Source organism: Sparus aurata, chromosome 1 (genome assembly GCF_900880675.1).
Source record: "Sparus aurata chromosome 1, fSpaAur1.1, whole genome shotgun sequence".
Taxonomy (NCBI): domain Eukaryota; kingdom Metazoa; phylum Chordata; class Actinopteri; order Spariformes; family Sparidae; genus Sparus; species Sparus aurata.
In genome coordinates, this window is record NC_044187.1 from 1,508,840 (window position 1) to 1,530,474 (window position 21,635).

The 21,635-nt window shown below is 43.5% G+C and overlaps 2 protein-coding genes across 2 annotated transcripts in view; one reads left to right on the forward strand and one right to left on the reverse strand.

The window, feature by feature from the left end:
- Positions 1–2,075: 2,075 nt before the first annotated feature.
- LOC115578469 (creatine kinase M-type-like) lies at positions 2,076–7,796 on the reverse strand. The gene is made up of 9 exons (XM_030411440.1): positions 7,756–7,796; positions 7,125–7,171; positions 6,665–6,863; positions 6,050–6,207; positions 5,082–5,214; positions 4,621–4,777; positions 4,013–4,136; positions 2,807–2,996; positions 2,076–2,461 (listed from the first exon to the last, which is right to left on the reverse strand). Exons 1-9 carry the CDS (start codon positions 7,769–7,771, stop codon positions 2,301–2,303), a joined length of 1,185 nt encoding a protein of 394 aa, XP_030267300.1. The 5' UTR covers positions 7,772–7,796; the 3' UTR covers positions 2,076–2,300.
- A 1,543-nt stretch (positions 7,797–9,339) lies between these two features.
- The window catches only part of LOC115578689 (NACHT, LRR and PYD domains-containing protein 12-like), a 28,881-nt gene continuing 16,585 nt past the window's right edge, over positions 9,340–21,635 (forward strand). The window contains exons 1-6 of the mRNA XM_030411781.1: positions 9,340–11,404; positions 11,730–11,811; positions 13,783–13,920; positions 14,050–14,103; positions 16,224–16,313; positions 16,871–18,725. Coding sequence (XP_030267641.1) covers positions 11,348–11,404; positions 11,730–11,811; positions 13,783–13,920; positions 14,050–14,103; positions 16,224–16,313; positions 16,871–18,725 — 2,276 coding nt within the window. The 5' untranslated portion in view covers positions 9,340–11,347. The remainder of the gene's footprint in view (positions 11,405–11,729; positions 11,812–13,782; positions 13,921–14,049; positions 14,104–16,223; positions 16,314–16,870; positions 18,726–21,635) is intronic.

The window sequence follows — 21,635 nt, forward strand, 5'->3', positions numbered from 1 at the left end:
TCAACAAAGTTCTGTTGTTGGACCTGCTAATGAAGTGGGTTTCCAGTTAATGTTGTACATAATAATCAATACAGTCAGCAATAATGGCAGGTTGCATTAACAGCGGATTCATGGTGCATTCAAGTGCAAGTTGGAAGTCAGAATTTCCGTTTCGTTTCGCCAGATTTGAGTGTAAAAGCGTTAACGGGTGTTTAGTGATGACAAGTTTGTGAACTTCACATTAATTACTGCAGCTGATTTAAAGTGAAAGTCTCGCCAAAAAGCAACCAAGGCTTTTTTTGTGAATGTATATGAGTCATACCTTCGTGTAAAAGCATAATTACGACGAAAGAGGCACTTTTAAGATTTAACGTAGTTTTGTTTTCGGGCAAGCTAATTTTCAATGGAGTGCCTCTTTCATCGGAATGATGCTTTTAAATACACATTAACAAATAAAGCCTATGTTGCAGTTAAGGGCAGAACATGAACTTGACACCTGTATTTACTATTTATAAAGAGGTCTACAGTAATAGTTCATCCTGCTGTGACGTCATCTGTGTTTATGTCGGTCCACTCGGACCCTGCTAGAGTTTCTGACATGGAAGACGCTCCTCCCTGTCAGAAGTCGTGTTTTCCCGAGTTTCGAGTGCAATGAAACGCACCACAGGTCTCCAGGACGACCGATTACGTTCTATGGTGGCATGTGATTGGGTGAACGGAGGAAGACGCGCATCACGCGCACATCTTAATATTTCCAACGTCAACTGGCAGACAGGAGGAGGCGGGAAACAGAAACTTCTGCCTGCAGCTCACAACCTTCATCTCACTGACAGGTTGTGTTCTCTGGAGACAACATGGCGCCTCCACAAACTGCAGGACTCAGTGTGAGTGACTAAACTGACCAGCCGCTAAGATCTTAATGAAACCTGACGTCACCAGCCTTCTTACTGTGGAAGATAATGTCAACTGATGTTAGGCAGCCGCGTTAGCTAGCTAGCAAGCTAACCCTGTGGCTTCTGTCAGTGCAGCTGCTGGCAGGAGTCAAAATAGAATAGGTGGATGTTTTAAAACATGATTTGAATGTCAGTCTCTAGAAACCCAGTGAAAATTTAACCATACTTTATTTTTGTTAGCAGGAAACGTGCGTCCTCAGGTGTTATAGTCAGGAATGAGAGGGAGGCATGCAGCGGTGTACCCTAGAAATCAGTTACTCAAAGTCTGTGAGTTTGTTCAATGTGTCTTCAGTTAAATGTGTGAAATAAGGTGTGTTGTTACGACAGGTTGAACATATTTACACATTTTGTTCTACCAGTTAAAACACATTAAATATCCCACAATTTAATTATTGAGCTCCTCCATGTGTTAAAACCAGTTAGCGTTTGCTAACAAGTGTCTGAATGAGACAGCAGTCTGGTTACTAGCAGGAGTAGCAATAGAGCGGGTGGATATATCAACCATAAATCACACATGTAAATTAAAGACTTCAGCAATTTTTAAATCAATTTTAATTACAGTTTGAAAGCTTTATAAGAGAAAAACATGTAATCATAAAATCACAATATAATCAAACTGTATATCAAGAAATTACCATTTTGAATTATCTACTTCTGAGTACTTTAAAGATACAGGATGAAGAAATTTAAAAGAGTTTGACTGAATGTTTTAGTCCAGTAACTCTAACAGCTGTTGGCAGCTGTACTCACGCACATTAAGTTAAAAAAAAGGTTTATAGAAGGAACTATTGATTCCTTTTTACTCAAGAATATTTCAGTGCCAGTGATCTACTTTTTACTTCGCACGACCATTACATGATGACAGAAGACGACAGTTACATGATGTCATGCTTGCTGTGACACTGAGATCTCCACTTTTAAAAACGCTTCTTGCAGCCTCTCCAAGCACAATGAAGTAAGTTGCATGACTTGTAGAATACGTAGTGAGCTAGCTAACATTATGATCATGACTCATCTTATAGCTAGAAGTCTGTGTGGCTTTAGATTGATTTGCTATAGAAAGCAGTTAACTGTTGTGCAATTTACATTAACATTTAGAATATTAAAGTTGACTTGTACTATGAGTAAGTTATTACTGTTTGCTTTTATCTGATCAGGCTCCTCATAGTAATTGTACTTTAACTTTTAAATTATTTGGGGTTGGGAGTAGTTGGACTTTAAGTTGAATATAGATTTCAGTACTCCACCCACCTCTGGTGTTCGTATTCAGGTAGTAAAAACATACCAGACAGACATTTTCCCCAATTTAACAGTGGGTTTAATGCTTCTATCTGATTGGTCAGTCCATCAGCCAAACATCATCCAGATCTATTTCTGTGTAGGAACAAGCTCATCGATGTCTCGGCCGTCCTTCAGCCTCTTCTCCATGGCGATGAGCAGTTTAACCCCGTCTACCACCAGCTGGGTCAGACCAACCTCACTCACGCCGAAGGTCGCCATGTTGCTCACATGGTACAGCGCCGGGGACTCTGGGAAGTGAGAAAGGCAAGTACAGTTGTATTTATACATATATTGTTTTCACAGCCCATTATCTCAAATCACAAATTAGCCTCCAGGGCCTTCACAGTCACTTTTGTACAAAAGAACACTTAAAACAGTGACAGATAAAGAGCGACACTAAGTTTACAGTGACCAGAAATCAGACAGATGGAAATAAGCACCAATAAAGAACCACTAATATAAAAAAAACAAAGCAAATGGTTTCATGGTTCAAAAAGCAGCAGAGACTCTTCAAAGAGTAAAGACTCTGACCTGCAGTTGTATGGACACAGCTCAGCAGGTTATCTCTGTAACACCAGGTCTGCCCTCCATACCTGTTTTGTCCATGCGGATCCTCAGTCTCTTCAGGATGTCCTGGAGGCGTTTGTGTTGGGGGAGGTGTTGCAGTCTGAGGTGGACTCTGATCCTCAGACCCGTCCCCACGTCAGCTGGAGAGCTCGTCACCCACCCCAGCTGCTGCTTCCAGATGAACGGGTGTCTGAGCTCTCTGTAGAAGTCCTCCAGCTGCAGACACAGAGTGGATGGTCACGTTTGGTTTTAGCATCTGTTCTGAGCTATCCGAGAGAAAGTGGACAGCTTTAAGCTCGTCAGTTCACACCTGGCAGTGAGTGACTTCTTATGATCGTATCTCATCTCCACACCATACAAATACACACCTACATCACTGGAACAACGTTTTTTTATACAAAGAAGGAAAGAATGTTTGCTGAATTAACAAGAAAGCCCAAATAGTCAATAGAGTCTGAATGTGGTTTGAGTGATCGGATCTCACGTGTCCCCACCTGTACTTGGCGCTGTCCACCTGTGATCGGATCACTCTGGATGAATGGTGATGTCAAATGTGAACAGGGCCAGAGAGAGGAACAAACACTTGAAGACTTGAAGCCCCTGAAGCTCAAAGACCATCAGACTGCAGGAACTTTATCAAGAACTTAGATACTCTGGAGGATTCGATACATTTGAGAACACCAACAGCCACAGATAAGAGAAGGAGGAAGGATTTTCAACACAAACCCTGAAAACAATTTACCTGTTGATATTAATCTGAACTTAAGCAAACAATTTTGTAATGGAGTCGTAGATTTTTTTGTGAACGTTAACAATGTCACATTTTACAGCTTTATATCGACATAATTTGTCACATTTACTGTGATAATGATTCATTTAATGTTTATATTTGAATGCACAATATTCCTGTGTTGGTTTGTCCTGATTAATTACAGACTTGACTGTTGCTTGTAATAGGAGAACATTAGATTTTTGAGTTGATAATGTTTGAAATGTAGTATGTGTGATCTGGCTTGACATCTGGAGGACATGAGCAGATGTGAAATTCCACCTTTCTAATAACAAGTTTTGTAAGTTATCACCTGTAGACAAGCTCTTATCAGAGGTAGAGAAGTGATGTGAACAGGTGCAGATAAAAACCTGTAGAGATTTGTTGCTAAACATTTTACAGGTGAGAATATATGAACTTGTACTGAGTGTGATTTTAATAAAAAATCAAAATAATCACTGACCTTCTGCAGGTTGATGCAGATGCATTTAAAGGCCTCTGCGATGTTGGCATCGTCTCTTGTGGACACAAGTCTGAGGTGGTCCTCCATGTTGACCCAGACCACCAGGCTGCCATCTTTACTCACCCTGAAACAAGGAGTCATGGGAGAAATGATCACTTATAATCTCTTTTAAACACCACAAGCTGAAAGTATCTAGCAGTTTTCAGTTACTGCTAGGGTTTTCCCTGCCATTATACGGCTTAGGCGCAGCGCCCAAGCATTTTTGCCTCCCGCCTAAGCAGGGTTCTCCCCAGACGGTGGAACAGCGGCTCTACGCCGCTATACCGCTAGGTCAGCTCCGCTATACTCTGCGCGTGACGGTGACGAGCGTGCGTCCGTCCGTCCGTCCGTTCGTCCATCCCCCGGTTGACGGCTAGGAGCTCCCGGCTGACGGCGATGAGCGTCCGTCCGTCTGTCCGTGTCTCTCCCCCCCCCGCCGCCCCCCCCGGACTGACGTTGACGAGCGTTCGAACTGCTCTGAGCTGCTCCGACGCCTGATCTCTTCTCTAGTCAGACATGTTACCGGGACAAAAAAGACCTGTGAAGAAACCATGCTGTTACGGACTCACCAGACTGCCCTGGAGTCGGGCCAGTCCCGGGCCACGCCGATTCGTAGCTGAGAGGAAGACGGAGGGTTCAGGTTCAGCTCCCTCTTCTGCTCCGGGTTCAACTCCTCCAGTAAGAACAGTTGACCCGGCAGCTCGTCATCGTTTAGCCGCTGCAGAGCTGAGAGCAGAGAGGAGATACAGAAACTGGTTAACTGACCCCTGCTCCCTTTTTATTTACTGAATTACTGCCTCATCAGAACCACACCAGCTTTGAACAACTCATTTGCATGGATGCCAACTGACTAACAGTTATTTTTATGAGAAAGTCTGTCGGATTTGGACAAAACTCAGTGAACTCTGACTGTTCTGCATCCATGTTGCTGTGTTTTATCAGAGAAATCAGAGGCTGGGCCTGCCTGAACCTGCAGTGTTGGTTATATTTACAATCACACCATGTTAGCATAAATACTGATGTGCAGTACCTCTCCTGGCCAGTGAGAGGAGGTGTCTGCGCTCTCCTCGGCTGCAGTGTGTCGGGAAGCAGAAGTCATCAACACCTCGAACAACACTCGCCTCACAGCGAACAGCATATGACTTGTCCAGGTCACCTCCCCCCTGCACACACACACATCAGTGTTTATGAGGGAGGAAGGGTTGTCAAAAGTATCGAAACTCAAAAAAGTATCGATACTAAAATGTATTCGGATACTATACTCATTTTCAAAAGTATCGATATCAAGGAAGCCAAGTAAGGAACACTTAAGTTAATTTAGTTTTTATCAGGCTTGCCTAATATGTTTTTTATAAATATTGAACGTGTGGTTCTGTTAATTGTTACATGTTGTAACAGAGGTTATTTTTGCATTTTTCTTGTTAATAAAAATATTTCTTTGAAATTTTGGGGTCTTTTTTTTTTTTATCCTTGTGGTATTGAAAATGGTATCGAGTATCGAATATTTCCCTGAGTTGAAAATTTTAGTATCGTGACAACCTCAGAGGGAGGTGAGAACGGCTACAACGGTCGTGTGTTTTGAGGTGTTGCTCTGTGAACTCTGTGATCTGTGACTGTAGACCTGACAAGCTCAATACCGGGTTGAACACAGTGATTAAGTGAGGCTGCAGTCTCAACCTCATCAGAAACAGACTGAAGAATGTACGAGCACATTCAACATTGGGCATCTGGATGCATGTACGTCTCCACATGTGTTTAAAGTTGGTGTGTACCCTTCACAGGTTATTGTGGATGGTCTTCATGGACCAGGGCTATTAACGTATCATGGCCACGCTGAAATGGAAAGAACCTATAATTTGGGATAAGCTGATTATCTGTCTGCGCATTTTTGATTTCGTTGTACATTTGTTGTGACACTACAGTGAACAGTTTCTGGGCTTTATAATTGAAATAATGACTCTGTAATCAAATCAAGTCAACACCCAGTGGTCTAACTACCTTCAGGTTGTCGTAGTTGAAGTCGCTCTCTGGCGTCTGGCTGGTGATCTTGTGTTCATGATGCGCCTCAATAACTCGGTCGAAGAAGTCGCAGAACAGGATGTAAGACTGGGCATCGCCCGCGACACAGCCAACAGATACAGGACCGGACCTATCACCTTCATACACAAACATTACAGGTTGATAGATACAGTTACAACCCTCCCTAACCTTAGGGAAAAAGCAGCCGTAAGATGAACTGCAGGTTGAAGCTCCAGAAAAAGAAACAAGTGACAGCTGAAATCTTCACAAAGTTTTATGCACCAGCTACCATAATCTCACATTTCTGGTAGTGTTTAACTTTGTTTACATAACGGTTGCTTTACTACCAAAATGTGAAACAGAATGAGATGACAGCAGGTTTGTTAATAAAGAGAATAACACACAACAACTGACCCGAGAAACAAAATGAAAATGAAAATTTTTCGTAATTTTCAACTATTTGAATCAATCTGTAATTTCTGATGTCAAACTAAATGATGAATGTTCCATGAATGTCCATCAGTTTCTTTCTGATTTCAATCATACTGTATTTCTCTGACAGCCAGCCAAACAATGACATCGTGCTGACATCACCTGGTTCCTCGAGGCCCGGGCGGATGACGTCATCAAAGATGACTCCACTGTGGGTGCAGCGGTGGAACTGTCGGCGGTACATGGCTGGTGTGAGGATTCGTCCCATCCAGGTAGAGTTCCTGCACAGGTCAGGAAACTCCTCGTCAGGAGAACCTCTCTTCAGGTGGAACTGGGACATGGGGTCAGGAGGAACCAAACTCTGAACACACAGGGAGAAGTCATAGAAGAGACAGGTAAGGCTTCAGTCTGAAGTATGGACCTACATCTGTTTTGGTTGTTATTATAAAATCACACAGAGTTTGTTGGGCAGAGTTGGACAATGCAGGATCCCTTAGCTCGAGAAAAATCTAGTTTTCTAGAAAAGATTAGAGATACTTTGGACTGTTTAGCAATTAAGCTTCACTTTTGACTATGAAGGAAACAGTAACTCAGACTTTTCATGCTGGATCATAATAATTACCTCCAAAATTGGCCGGTACCTCATCTCCTTCGGAAAAACAACTGGAGCTGCAACAACAGAGAAATGTGCCAAACACAATACACAGTTTTATTGGCTTGTTTTAGAATCTGGAAAGATGTAAACAGATTAATTAGATTTCACTCTTTGATTGGATGGACGAGTCAAACCTTGAAAGATGAAGACAAAAAAATGTAGAAAAGTATTTAGATGGAAATTGTGATGAATACATAGAAGAAACAAAACAATAATCACCTGGAAAACTTTGTTTTCTAGCAGTGAAAACTGGTCGTTCCCTCCTGGGGAATTATATAAATATATATAACAATATCTGCCTTTAACTTTCAGCCTACACATCTGATCATACCTATGTACCTTTTGGATTAAACACTGATGATTCATATTCATGTTCATGAGATTAAACTACATAATAGAAAGATTCTCTGTGTCAAAACTTCACATGTACAGAATTTCAGAATCAGAAGAAAACAACAGTGAATACACTGATCTTACTGCACAGAACACTCAGTCGTGTACACTTCATCACTGTTTCTATTTAAAACAAACCACTAATCACACAGACGAGTTAGTTTACTGAGTGAAAAACACAGAGGCATGCCATGAAAACACTCACGTTTGACCTTCCACATGTTGTCAGTGTGATGGCAGACCGCCGTCAGCACAACAAAAGGTCTAAGAATAGTCATGGTGGTCCTGAGCAGCTCATCCTGCCACCCGCAGGAGTCCAGTTACAGTCCAAACAACGATAGCCTTTTTATAACTGCACACAGAGCAGCCCTGCCATCTGTGCTGCTGTGGATGTACATGGTCTCATCCATCAGGAGTGGACGTCCGACATGTACTCTCTATTATATATAGTGGCAGAACAGAAAACACAACCACACACAGAAAACACAACCAGACACAAGAAAACACAACCAGATACAAAAGACACAACCAGATACAAAAAAAACACAACCAGACACAAACCCAAAGCTGAAAATATAGAAACATTTCTGTGAACACGTTTTTATTTAATTTATCGATTGTCGTCAGTCGATCCTCCAGATATTATTTGAAATGATAAAGACTTTGAACACAACATCAGTTTTTCCAAAATGTACTGGAAATGTACAAGTCATTTTTCTTGTTCTGCTGATGTGGCCGTGGTCACCGATGCTGGCTGTTACCTCGGTAAGTACAATGTTTTTCTTACTCTTGGTTGGTTGGTAGCATTCTCTAGTCCTTCCATGAGGATGAAGCAGGCTTCAATTTCTGTTTGATAATCTTATATAAATGATAACGTGGCAGAAGAAAAGTCATGCGTACAGGAAGGTTACACTTTTATTACTGAGACAAATCATGAACAACATGATGAAATTGTGATTCATTTTTATTTCAGCATACAGAGCTGAGTCAGGTCTCAAAACTATCTCTAAGTTGTACAAGGGCCTTTAAGAACTAAGTGGGGTGAACTCATCCTGTATTAAGAAAAAATGGGAAAGTGAGGGACATTTTGCATTAACAACAGAGGAATGGGAAAACTTACATGAAAAGCAATGGAAATCAACTAACTCACTGTCTTGGAGAGAGTTTAATTGGAAAAATATGATCAGATGTTTTATAACACCGGTTCAACAGTCCAGGCTGAGGCAGACGGCATGCTGGAGAGGCTGTGGGGTTCAGAAAGCAAATCACGATCATGTGCTTTGGAATTGGATTGGGATTGCCCACTACTGGGAGACAGTCAGAGACGGTATGGAAAAAGCTCTGAAAATTAAGATCAACTTTTGCTTCCAGGTCTTGTACTTAGGTATGATGCCACAACAGATTCTCGGCTTCTCCAACGCATACATGTTCAAAGTAATGTTGGTTGCTAGTAAAAAAGCCATCCCCAAAAAATGGCTAAGCCAAGGTTCACCCACATTAGTTGACTGGTTTAACGTGATGCATGACATTTATGTAATGGAAAAAATAACATTTTCTTTGAGACTCAAGACAGACATATTTGATAAATGCTGGAAAGGATGGATTGACTTAATTAACCCATATAGAGAAGACACGCGAGTTGTCCTCGTGCTGAAAACTTGACTTCTTGCGCACGTGACGTCACTCCCTGAGATGCAAGAAAAAAGCAAAATATATATTTTTACTAAGGAAAATGACAAAAATAATAGTAACGCACAGTGACTTGAATAAGTAACTTTAATCTGTTTACTGGTTTGGAAATATTACTGTGTTAGATTACTTGATACTGAAAAAAGTGGTCAGATTAGAGTGACGCGTTATCGGCGTCACTGATTGTGTAGTTTAAGTGCAACATGGAGCTTGAGAACGTCCGTTATAACAGCCAATGTATTAAAAAGATGTCGGGTTTAAATCTGGCTCGGGCTCATAATTACAGTTAATGTGTCGGGTCGGGCTCAGACACAACGTGCACGGGCTCGGGTCGGGTCGGGCTTGATTTTTTGGGCCCGATCTAAGCTCTACTACAAATGATATGGCAGCTTTTTGTAAAGGTTGTCTGCGGAATCACAACAGTCTAAAGAAAAGAATCAGCTTGTGTCGGCCTCGTCTGACTGCACTGCAGCTTTGTCACCAGCAGATGTCGCTCGCGTCACATTGACCGAGTTAACTTTATACTGAAAAGATGGACTTCCTGTTAACAGAGCATGATTACTTCCTCACATGGCAGAGATGAACGTAGGTTGAGCAAAGTCCAGGAAGCAGCCTTTGAGCTTTGTTGTTGATTTCAGACTCTAACAGTTCAGTCTGTTTTCAGACACTTGAAATGTTTTCCGAGTTATGATTTATTGTACATCTCAGGTTAGAGGATCTGGGTGAACGAGTGCAGAGCTGAGAACCAGTTTCCAGGTTTCAGCTTCTGCTCTGGCACAAGTTCAGTCCGGTAAGACAGCAGCCCATTCCTGTTTTTAATCATTCTGACTGTTTATATCCACTGTGGTGTCAGGGATCTTTTACAGTGAGCATTGTCTTGTAGATTGTATTCCTGATGTTGTGATATGAACAACTACGGAAGCACATTGCATTCACTGGATAAAGAAAAGAAATTAGACAACTTATCCCGTAATTACGAGAAAGGATCTCATAATTACAAGTAATTATTCCTGCTAATAAACTGAAGGTATCACAAAGGTATCCTTCCGGATTTCAAAATAAAGGATATACTTCTGAACTAAGTACTTCCTAGAATACTTGTCTAACTAGTGGGAAGTACTTCTACTGTGTACTGTTTAAGTAATCCTCTGTCAAAATCCTTAACAGTGAACAAGAGTACATATATTTCTCCCAACTTTGAAGTGGAAAGAAGTATTGTATATACTGTAAAAGTATGGTATGTTTCATGGGTCTGATTGTGAGACTGCAGTCTGCCCCACAGTCACTACAAGCAGCTCTTCAGAGCAGCTTCATCAAGATTACCGTAAATGTTAGTAGATTCGCGCACTAGAAAAAAAGGTGCGGCTGATCTGACCAAGCAAACACGAACCATAGCTGGCTTGACCACAGTCAAAGTGGCACCTTTTCTCATCTCATAATTATCTTTAATTATTAGATCTTTTCTCGTAATTACGAGATAAGGTGTCCATTTCTCTTTCATCCAGTGAATGCAATGCGCCTCGGTCAACAACTATGTCTGAAGCTGAGAGAAATACTGAACACAGAGGAGCCAGTTTGACTCAAGAAAAGAAAACGCTAACAGATCCTGACTTGTGTGAAGTCTGTCTGCTGCTTGAATCAGCCATTCATTATATGAACAGTCAGTGCTGATGTTTAAACTCTGATAGTTAAAGACACAGTACATGAGAGGACTCACACAAAGAAAGTTTTCAGAATTATTAGTGAGATTTTATGTATGTGCAGACATTACAAAGGGCCTCAGAATTTACAAATAATCACAATATTAGAACCAATCAGAGGTCTGTATATTTGTCAGGTGACTGAGAAGAATGATGAGAAATACTGCAGTACCCTCGGTAAATTTCAAACTACTGAATACAGTGTTCCCTCCTTTTACAGACACTGTAAATTCAACTCATTTATGACCTAAAACATGTTTGAATAAATGTTCCTTGTGTTTCCTTGTTAGTCTCAAGTTAACAGTCAGTCTGCAGTGAACTGGACTGTGAGAGAGTTCAACAAGATGCTTCAGTCTCCAGTGTTTGTGCACCAGAACCTGAACCTGAACCATTCTGCCTACAGTCAGGATGGAAGCCAAAAGAAAAAACGCTGACTGTCGGGACGACTGTACAACAAGTCAAAGTGTAAGTCTCTGAATATTAATGTGTAGAATCAGCAATAATGATAATAATAATAATAATAATAATAATAATAATAATAATAATAATAATAATCAACAAAGCTATGCATATTTTCCTTCATTGTTCAAATTGTTGAGGTTCTGTGTAAAAAACCCTTTACGAGTGTTTCTGTTTCTACCACATTTATAAAATAAGGTTCTAGATGATGCTTTTTTGTCACCACTAATATCCAAATCAAACCTTTGGCCTTCAGAAGTGTTTTGTGACATGAAATCTAATTTAATTTTAGTTCCTTGTATTTATCTTTATTTTTTCTTTACTTCTAAAGTCAGAGGAGGAGTCAGTGAAGGAATTCAGAGATGGAAATGGGTCAACAACCAGCCGGGCGGTGGATCCAAAAACATCACAAGGTGCTAAAATGGTTCATACCTTCCCTCATTAAGTATCACTGATTTGTGTACTTGCTTTGAAACACCAGCTGTTAAAGTGACAATCAATTAATTTGTTTCTGCTGCTGTAATTGGGACATGTTCAGCTCTGTATCACAGCTGACAAGAACCGATCAGCAGACTAACTTGTGTCCGTCTGTCTGACAAGTGTCGCTCTGATTAAAGTGTCACCAAAAAAAAAACGCTCTAAAACAAACAGTTTGTGGAAAGATGCTCAGAAATGATTATACAGTTTGTGTGTCTATATCACCGAATGTGAGCTTGTAAAAAAAGTGCATGAATACAAATACAAGTAAATAATGTAACATATAAAACCTTCTCCCTCAGCTCTCAGGTTCAGGTCCTGGTAGTCGTACTGCTAACTTCATGGTCAGCTCTCCTTTGAATGAGAAGCTTTCATGTCAGAAGTTTAACATGTGACATAAGATGTCTCATTAAAAATGGAAGATCCCCCGTGAACAGCAGTGCTTCTCTTCTGGCTGCAGCCAGTACAGGACAAATCACAGCAGATCAAAAAATCAATCTTCCAACCACACCAGGATACATTTGACACAATCTGATCAGATTCTTGGTCTGATCAGAGCAAATCTGATGAATCTACATGTGAAATATGTATTTTGCTGTTAATGAAATTGTGTCTTATCCTGGTGTGTGCAGGAATATTGATTTTGTTGATACAATGTGTCTTCGTCTGTCCTTACCTGTCTCCTTAATCGCCCTCTCACGGCATGAGAGTCTGATGGGTTGGTTTTTCAGGACTGGGTTCACTGTCCAATCACAACCAAGCGAGCCTTACCCCCAACTTCCACTGGAAACGGGTCCGCTGCATTGTGGCTCCGATCTGGTTTTGCTCTGCCGTCCAGCAATCACCACCGGTTGCGGTTTGAGTCCGCCACGGCGCAGTACGATAGACAGCTGGCGTTGCGAGGTGGACGAGTTCCCTCGATAATCGCATAATCACTCGCGACCGCAGTTATAGGTCTGTGTTATTAAAGACAACAAGACAAAGTGTTCCCGACCGAAGGATCAGCAGAAGAGCTTGTGTCTCTTTTATGAGATTTGTATGCTGGTGTCAACACAGAGTGTTTTATTTGGAAAGTACGGAGCAGATATGCAGTGCAGCGGACCTGGTGGGGATTAACACATAGACTAAAGTGAAACCTATCAGCTCCGCTGGCCATCCAGTGGAAATTGGCTATTATAAGTTTTCAAAAGTGAAAGAAGACATACCTCCTGTCCGTGGTTTGAGTTTTCCCTTTTCAAGTGGACAAACCTGCAGTTCCTCTGCAGGTCTGAACCCAGCAGACACACTTCACAGTCCAGTTACGTCACATACAGTCCAAACTTCCTTTAATCTTTTGAGGCTGAAGTGTTCAAGTTGTTTTAGTCAGGCAGAATTTCCTCACCATTTTTATGTCTTAGTATTGGATTGGATCATATTGGATGGTGTTTTTGTAGTTTTTCATCATCATCTTAAGATGAATTACAGTCAGTGTTGGGGAGCAGCCAAGCTACTATCACAGCTATTTATTTATGATTTTCAAAATCATGTAGTGTTTCCATTAGCCTGCTTTCTTTCTTCTAAATAACATGAAGCAGGACCAAATCTACAGGACTGTTTTATCCTCTCGTGAAGGACAAAAGCTGAAAAATGTCTGTTGCTTTAACACAAGCTCAAATTCATGTACCATATAATGTCCACTGTGACATGACCAGAGTGGAATCTGCATTGTTCTGCCTGAATCTGAGGTTCAACAACTGGCCTCACCAAGAGGCTTCACTAGACTTTATTTGTTCTTAATCTTTCCGGTTAGTCTGCTCTAACAAAATAGAATCTGTGAACCCCCTTAACATAGTTCAGACATTAACAAAAGGAAAGTGAGACGTGCTTTCTAATTATTTTTTCTATTCTAATTGTCTATTTTCTAACAGCTGAAACTAAAGTGGGAAGCACAACAGTCACCGCACAGACTGGAAGTGTCATCTACAACCCTCAGATGACTGGTGTCAACACTGGAGGAGACAATAATACCAATATCACCATTAACAACATCACCAATAATTACACAGGTAAATGTTCCCCCTGAATAAAACATTAAATTAACATATCCTTGATTTTGTGCTTGCTTGAAATGTAGCCACCAAAATAACTTTAAATATTTAGCATTTTTCGAAAGATGTTGTATGTTTCTGTTTCAGACCGACCTCCAAACAGAACAGATGAGACCACTGATGTTTCTACTAAAACCAAAGGTATTTGGCTGTTTAAACACATAAAAACATACAACACACCTGTATATTAAACAAGGTTTTTTACAGTTAAATGATACAAAAGTTCACCATACTTACCCTATTAAAACATGACTGGATTCAGATATTATGCAGTGTTTCCCCTAGAATTTTTTTCAGGCCCGGTGGTATCCACCAAAAAAACCCTAAACAGACGAGACGCGTGGGATGGTGTATTGTTGAATGATATCACTTAAATGAAATCATTAGGCTTAATCTAATCTTTAATCAAAGTTGCATGGGCCTGAAAGGCTGCAGCGTGGTGGTCTGAACCCATATGAGCATCAAGCACATCTTTTTCTGTACATTGCAGAAGGGATCTCAAAGAAAACCCTCTAGGATGGTCCTCTTGTAATGGGCTGCTTATGCTGACGGCATAAGCGACAAAACATCCCTACACATAATTGAGATTCTATCAGTTAAAAATATTTTTTTTAACAAACACATAAGTTTATTCATTTTATTATAACAGAGTTACATACATTTGACAATGCCTGGGAAAACTAGCCTATTGTCTGTGTTATTTTCATCATTATTGCTTACCCAAAAAAAAAAAAAGAGAGAAGCTCCTCAATCAGAACAAAAATATAACCTAAACAACAAATTGTAAACTCACCATGGGGAGTGTGGTACAACCAAGGGCTGTAGTTATGGTTATTAAGCCATTCGGGATCCCAGCCAGATGTTCTGTGTTTAGCTGTATTTTTTATTTTATTTTTTTGCTGGGTCAACGTTACCAGTCAGTCCGGGCCCGCGGTCACACGGAGCAGCCCCCCTCTCCACTGCAATCTGCCCCCCTTTCTTCCGTCTCACCTGCACCTGTCATTTTTTCTGGAGTTGCCTCTGTTACTCTCCCTTCATCTACTTTCCTCTGCTCCGGAGTCTGGCAGAAAAAATTCTTTATATTAAGTTGTCTGTCGCCCGCGATATTTTTTCTTTTCTTCGGCGGTGCCATAGTCGGTTAGCTAACAAACCTTAAGCATCCTAGAATATATGCCCGCGCTCTCAGCAGCAGTACTCGCATCGTTACTAGGCAACGAAGCAGGTTGACTCGCGTTGCGCTGCACAGAGGCGCTCCTAATGTAAATGATTATTGATTTATGAATGAATTGATAGGTGGCTTATTTTTGACATATTGATTTTTTTTGGCCTGGCGGCAGGTCTCCTTGGCCTGGCGGCCCGTCAGGCCTGTACAATGGTAGGGGAAACACTGTTATGAACACACAGTATATTGTGGAGATGACGCACTTTAGGCTTCAAGTGTGGCTTCACCATCCCGTAAAGTTATTGGCCATCAGCTTTTCTTCCCTGTCATCTGCCTGTTTTGTACTTCATGTGATTCTTTTGGATTCTGAATAGATGCGTCTAGATGAGTCTTGCTAGTATGCCAGCCTTAGAGCATGATGTCCTGTAGTTTTATGTATCCATTAAGTTCATTTTGACCTGAAAAGCTGAATATTGGACATAAAGAGATGTCCGTCCTGATAGGCTTGTGTTCTTGACATAACAAAATGTAAACAATCATGGCATTCACAAAGCTGAGGTGTAATGATGGCTAGCCAAGTTAGCTTAGTCAGCTAGCCTCTTGTTTATGATTAGATGCACACTTCTTTATGTGCTGTGATACTGCACAAATAGTTCTTACATGAAACTGCTCGCAACAAGGTCTGTGGATTATTTTCTTACATGATATCTGTAAAGACACATTGCTATTTTTAATATATATGTTTTGGCGCTTTGAGCACCACAGTCGAGTCCTGTAGTTTTATATCTGAGTGAAGGCAGACATCTCTAAGGCCAATATCTCCAAATCTTGGCAACTCACACCAAAACAATCTAGATGTATAAAATACAAGTCAGAGGAATACATATTATTTTGAATTCAGTGTTAACTCTCCCTTCAAGTCTGAAAGCTCAGCACACATCTGCACACATAGTATTTGCAGGAAGCAGTATCAGAGTATCTGCAGGTCTGAAAGGCAATTTAAACCTAGTTTTACTAAACTCAGATAAGATCCGATCTCAGATTAAATTAATCCTTTTTGGTGCAACCCAGCCATAATCTCTGTCTTCACCTCTCTCAGTGTCAGTGAATTTCGGTGATGTTGGAGAGACTCCAGAGAACAGAGGACCTTCTTCCTCTCAGAGTGAAGGTAAAGCTGCTGTATTCTCTGGTATGTACGGAAGCCCTGAAAGACAACGTTTTTAGTTCGGAAATGTCAAAAGTTAGTAAGACTGACTGCATTATAACTGAGTGAAAGCAGAGACAGGAGTACTTGATGATCTTTAGTTGCAGCAGTATCAGAGTATCCGCAGCTCTGAAAGACATTGAATATAAAGCATTGATTCAGTTACCTCAAAAAGACTCTAGAAGTTATTTAAAAGTATTAAAACCCGTCTGAAAAGGTCTAGAATATTTTTTTCTTGGCTACCGTTGACTGTAACATCAATTTTTATATTATTCTGTATGTGGCTGATGAGCTGTCAGGTGGATTAAAACTACAGTGGGACTGTTGTGACTGTGGATTGAGCTGAAGAGATGGAGTCGAGTGAAGAGGAAGAAGAGATCAGAGAGCATCTCTTTTCATGGAGGCCATGATGGACACTGAATAATAACCATTATTTCTGAAGCATTTTTGTTAGCTTGTTTCTGTTTGTCAAACTGAATGAATTGAAACTGACTTCAGCTCAGTTCATGGTTTTCAGTTTTTTATTTCTATTTGTCTCTCAGATGTGATTGTTCCAGTACCAAAGCCACAACCCATCTCATATTATCAGAAAATGCTTCAGTCAAACCTTGAGGATCGGTTTAATTGTGCGCAAGAGGGGTGGGCACAGAGGAAGGATGAGCAACCTCTGGTTGATATCTACACAGAGCTGTACGTCACAGCTGGGGGTGACGTTAACATCAACAAACAGCATGAGGTCATTCAGATGGAGGTGAAGCCAACAACAGACAAGTCAATTCAACCCTGTGACATGTTCAAACCCCCCTCTGGTAAAGGAAGATCCATAAGAACAGTGCTGACCAATGGAATCGCAGGAATCGGTAAAACATTTCTTGTCCAGAAGTTTCTGTCGGACTGGACTAACAAAGAACACAATCAAGATGTGCATCTAATATTCCCCTTTACCTTCCGCCAGCTGAACTTAAGGAAGGGAGAAAAGTTAAGTCTGACCGAGCTGATCCATAAATCTATCAGAGAGACCAAAGACATTCATGAAGAGGTTCTTAATCACATCTTAACGACTCTGCAGTCATCAGGAAACACCAACTATGACAAAAGTAAATACAAACTGGTGTTTGTTTTGGATGGACTGGATGAGAGCCGCCTTCAACTGAACTGCTCGAGTGATGAAATCCAGGATACAGACTTTGATGTGACACAGTCCACCTCAGTGGATGTGCTGCTGTCAAATCTCATCAAAAGAAATCTGCTTCCCTCTGCTCGCCTCTGGATAACCACACGACCTGCAGCAGCCAATCAGATACATTCTGATTTTGTTGATGTGGTGACAGAGGTCAGAGGGTTCACTGACCCACAGAAGGAGGAGTACTTCAGGAAGAGATTCAGACATGAGGAGGAGCAGGCCAGCAGAATCATCTCCCACATCAAGACATCACGAAGCCTCCACATCATGTGCCACATCCCAGTCTTCTGCTGGATCACTGCTACAGTTCTGGAGGATCTGTTAAGAACCAGAGAGAAAGGAGAGCTGCCCAGGACCCTGACTGAGATGTTTGTAGAGTTCCTGAAGTTTCAGATTTGTCAGACAAAGAAAAAATATGACCCAAAAAAGTGCATTCGGTACATTAAGACATTAGCAAAACTGGCTTTCCACCAGCTGAAAAAGGGCAACCTGATCTTCTATGAAAGAGATCTAGAAGAGAGTGGCATTGATGTCACAGGAGCCTCAGTGTTCTCAGGGGTGTTCACAGAGATCTTTAAAGAGGTACGTCGGAGGAAGAATGATGAAGTCAAGATGTTTAGTTTCGTTCATCTCAGTGTTCAGGAATTTTTGGCAGCTTTGTATGCAGAGATGTCACTCATTAACAAAAACAAGAATGTGATGTCTGAACCAGCGCAATCGTCTTTCGAACTTGTGCGAAAGATCTTCAGCAAACCATCAATGACAGAGGTCCACGGGTTTGCTATTGACAAGGCCTTACAGAGTCCAAACGGACACCTGGACTTGTTCCTCCGCTTCCTTCTGGGTCTTTCACTGCAGACCAATGAGAATCTCCCTCAAGGTCTCCTGAAAAAGAAGAGAAGCTCACAGTCCACGGAAACAGTGAAGTACATCAAGAACAAGATCAGTGAGAATCTGTCTCCAGAGAGAAGCATCAATCTGTTCCACTGTCTGAATGAATTGAATGATGGTTCTCTAGTGGAAGAGATCCAACAGTACCTGAGATCAGGAAGTCTCTCCCCAGATGAACTGTCTCCTGCTCAGTGGTCAGCTCTGGTCTTCATCTTACTTTCATCAGAAGACGATCTGGATGTGTTTGACCTGAAGAAATACTCTGCTTCAGAGGAGGCTCTTCTGAGGCTGCTGCCAGTGGTCAAAGCCTCCAACAAAGCTCTGTAAGTGAACAGATAACTGCAGAAACACACTACTGTATATCACATCATGTATAGGTTCAAGCCCGAACGAGCAATGTGGGCCCGCCCTCCCGTGGGCTCACCACTCACGGGAGGGTTCAGAAGGGGCCGGTGCAGTGGGATATGGGTGGCAGTCGTGGGCGGGGCCCCGGCGACCCAATCCCCGGATGGTGACTCTAGCCATGGGGACATGGAATGTCACCTCGCTGGGGGGGAAAGAGCCTGAGCTGGTGCGGGAGGTTGAGCGGTACCGGCTAGAAATAGTCGGGCTCACCTCCATGGACAGTCTGGGCTCTGGAACCCAACTCCTTGAGAGAGGATGGACCCTCTTCTACTCTGGAGTTGCCCGCGGTGAGAGGCGGCGAGCTGGTGTGGGCTTGCTTATAGCCCCTCAGCTCAGCCACCATGTGTTGGAGTTTTCCCCAGTGAACGAGAGGGTCGCTTCCCTGCGCCTTCGGGTCAGGGATAGGACTCTCACCGTTGTCTCGGCTTATGGGCCGAACAGCGGTGCAGAGTACCCGGCCTTCTTGGAGTCCCTGGGAGGGGTACTGGAGAGTGCTCCAACCGGGGACTCCGTCATTCTACTGGGGGACTTCAACGCCCTCGTGGGCAGCGACAGTGTTACCTGGAGGGGTGTGATTGGGAGGAACGGCCTCCCCGATCTGAACCCAAGTGGTGTTTTGTTACTGGACTTCTGTGCTAGTCACAGTTTGTCCATAACAAACACCATGTTCAAGCATAAGGGTGTCCATATGTGCATGTGGCACCAGGACACCCTAGGCTGGAGGTCACTGATCGACTTTGTGGTCGTGTCATCTGACCTCCGGCCGTATATCTTGGACACTCGGGTGAAGAGAGGGGCTGAGCTGTTGACTGATCACCACCTGGTGGTGAGTTGGATCCGCTGGCGGGGGAGGAAGCTGGACAGACCTGGCAGACCCAAACGTATTGTGAGGGTCTGCTGGGAACGTCTGGCGGAACCCTCTGCCAGGGAGATCTTTAACTCCCACCTCCGGGAGAGCTTTGACCAGATCCCGAGGGAGGCTGGGGACATTGAGTCCGAATGGACCATGTTCTCCACTTCCATTGTTGACGCGGCTGTCCGGAGCTGTGGCCGTAAGGTCTCCGGTGCCTGTCGCGGCGGCAATCCCCGAACCCGGTGGTGGGACCCCTGAAGTAAGGGTTGCTGTCAAGCTGAAGAAGGAGTCTTACCGAGCCTGGCTGGCCCGTGGGACTCCTGAGGCAGCTGACGGGTACCGGCAGGCCAAGCGTGCGGCAGCACGGGCAGTCGCGGAAGCAAAACCTCGGGTCTGGGAAGAGTTCACGGAGGCCATGGAGGAGTACTACCGGTCGGCCTCGAAGAAATTCTGGCAAACCATCCGGCGCCTCAGGAGGGGGAAGCAGACCACCACCAACACTGTTTACAGTGGAGGTGGGGAGCTGTTGACCTCAACTGGGGACATCGTCAGGTGGTGGAAGGAATACTTCGAGGATCTCCTCAATCCCACTGACACGCCTTCCATAGAGGAAGCAGAGGCTGGGGACTCAGAGGTTGACCCATCCATCACCCAAGCCGAAGTCACTGAGGTAGTCCGGAAGCTCCTCAGTGGCAAAGCACCGGGGGTGGATGAGATCTGCCCTGAGTACCTCAAGTCTCTGGATGTTGTGGGGCTGTCTTGGCTGACACGTCTCTGCAGCATCGCGTGGCAGTCGGGGACAGTGCCTCTGGACTGGCAGACTGGGGTGGTGGTCCCCCCATTTAACCGGAGGGACCGGAGGGTGTGTTCCAACTATCGGGGGATCACACTCCTCAGCCTCCCTGGGAAAGTCTATTCCAGGGTACTGGAGAGGAGAATTCGGCCGATAGTCGATCCTCGGATCCAGGAGGAACAATGCGGTTTTCGTCCTGGCTGTGGAACACTGGACCAGCTCTATACCCTCCGCAGGGTGCTCGAGGGTTCATGGGAGTTTGCCCAACCAGTCCACATGTGTTTTGTGGACTTGGAGAAAGCATTCAACCGTGTCCCTCGTGGCATTCTGTGGGAGGTGCTCCGGGAGTACGGGGTCGGAGGCCCTCTGTTACGGGCTGTATGGTCCTTGTACGTCCGGAGCAGGAGCTTGGTTCGCATTGCCGGCAGTAAGTCAGACCTGTTCCCAGTGCATGTTGGACTCCGGCAGGGCTGCCCTTTGTCACCGGTTCTGTTCATTATTTTTATAGACAGAATTTCTAGGCGCAGCCACTGTCCGGAAGGGATCTGGTTTGGGAGCCACTGGATCTCATCTCTGCTTTTCGTGGATGATGTGGTCTTGTTGGCTTCTTCGAGCCAGGACCTCCAGCATGTCCTGGGGCGGTTTGAAGCCAAGTGTGAAGTGGCTGGGATGAGAATCAGCACCTCCAAGTCCGAGGCCATGGTTCTCGACCGGAAAAAGGTGGCTTGCTCCCTCCAGGTTGGGGCAGTTTGCCGCTGCTCCTCCACATCGAGAGGAGCCAGCTGAGGTGGCTCGGGCATCTGTTTCGGATGCCCCCGGGACGCCTCCCTCGGGAGGTGTTCCTGGCATGTCCTGCCGGGAGGAGACCCCGAGGAAGACCCAGGACACGCTGGTGTGACTATGTCACTCAGCTGGCCTGGGAACGCCTTGGGATCCTCCCGGTAGAGCTGGAGGCAGTGTCCGGGGAGAGGGAAGTCTGGGTGTCCCTGCTCAGGCAGCTGCCCCCGCGACCCGGCCCCGGATAAGCGGACGAAAATGGATGGATGGATGGAAGGTTCAAGTCTTTGATTTCAATTAGTTGATCAACTGAAAAACATGCATTGTTTCATTAGTTTCATTGCACCTCTGCACATTAATGCAGCCATGAAAGAAAAAACATCTGTAGCAGTTTAGTTCTTTTAA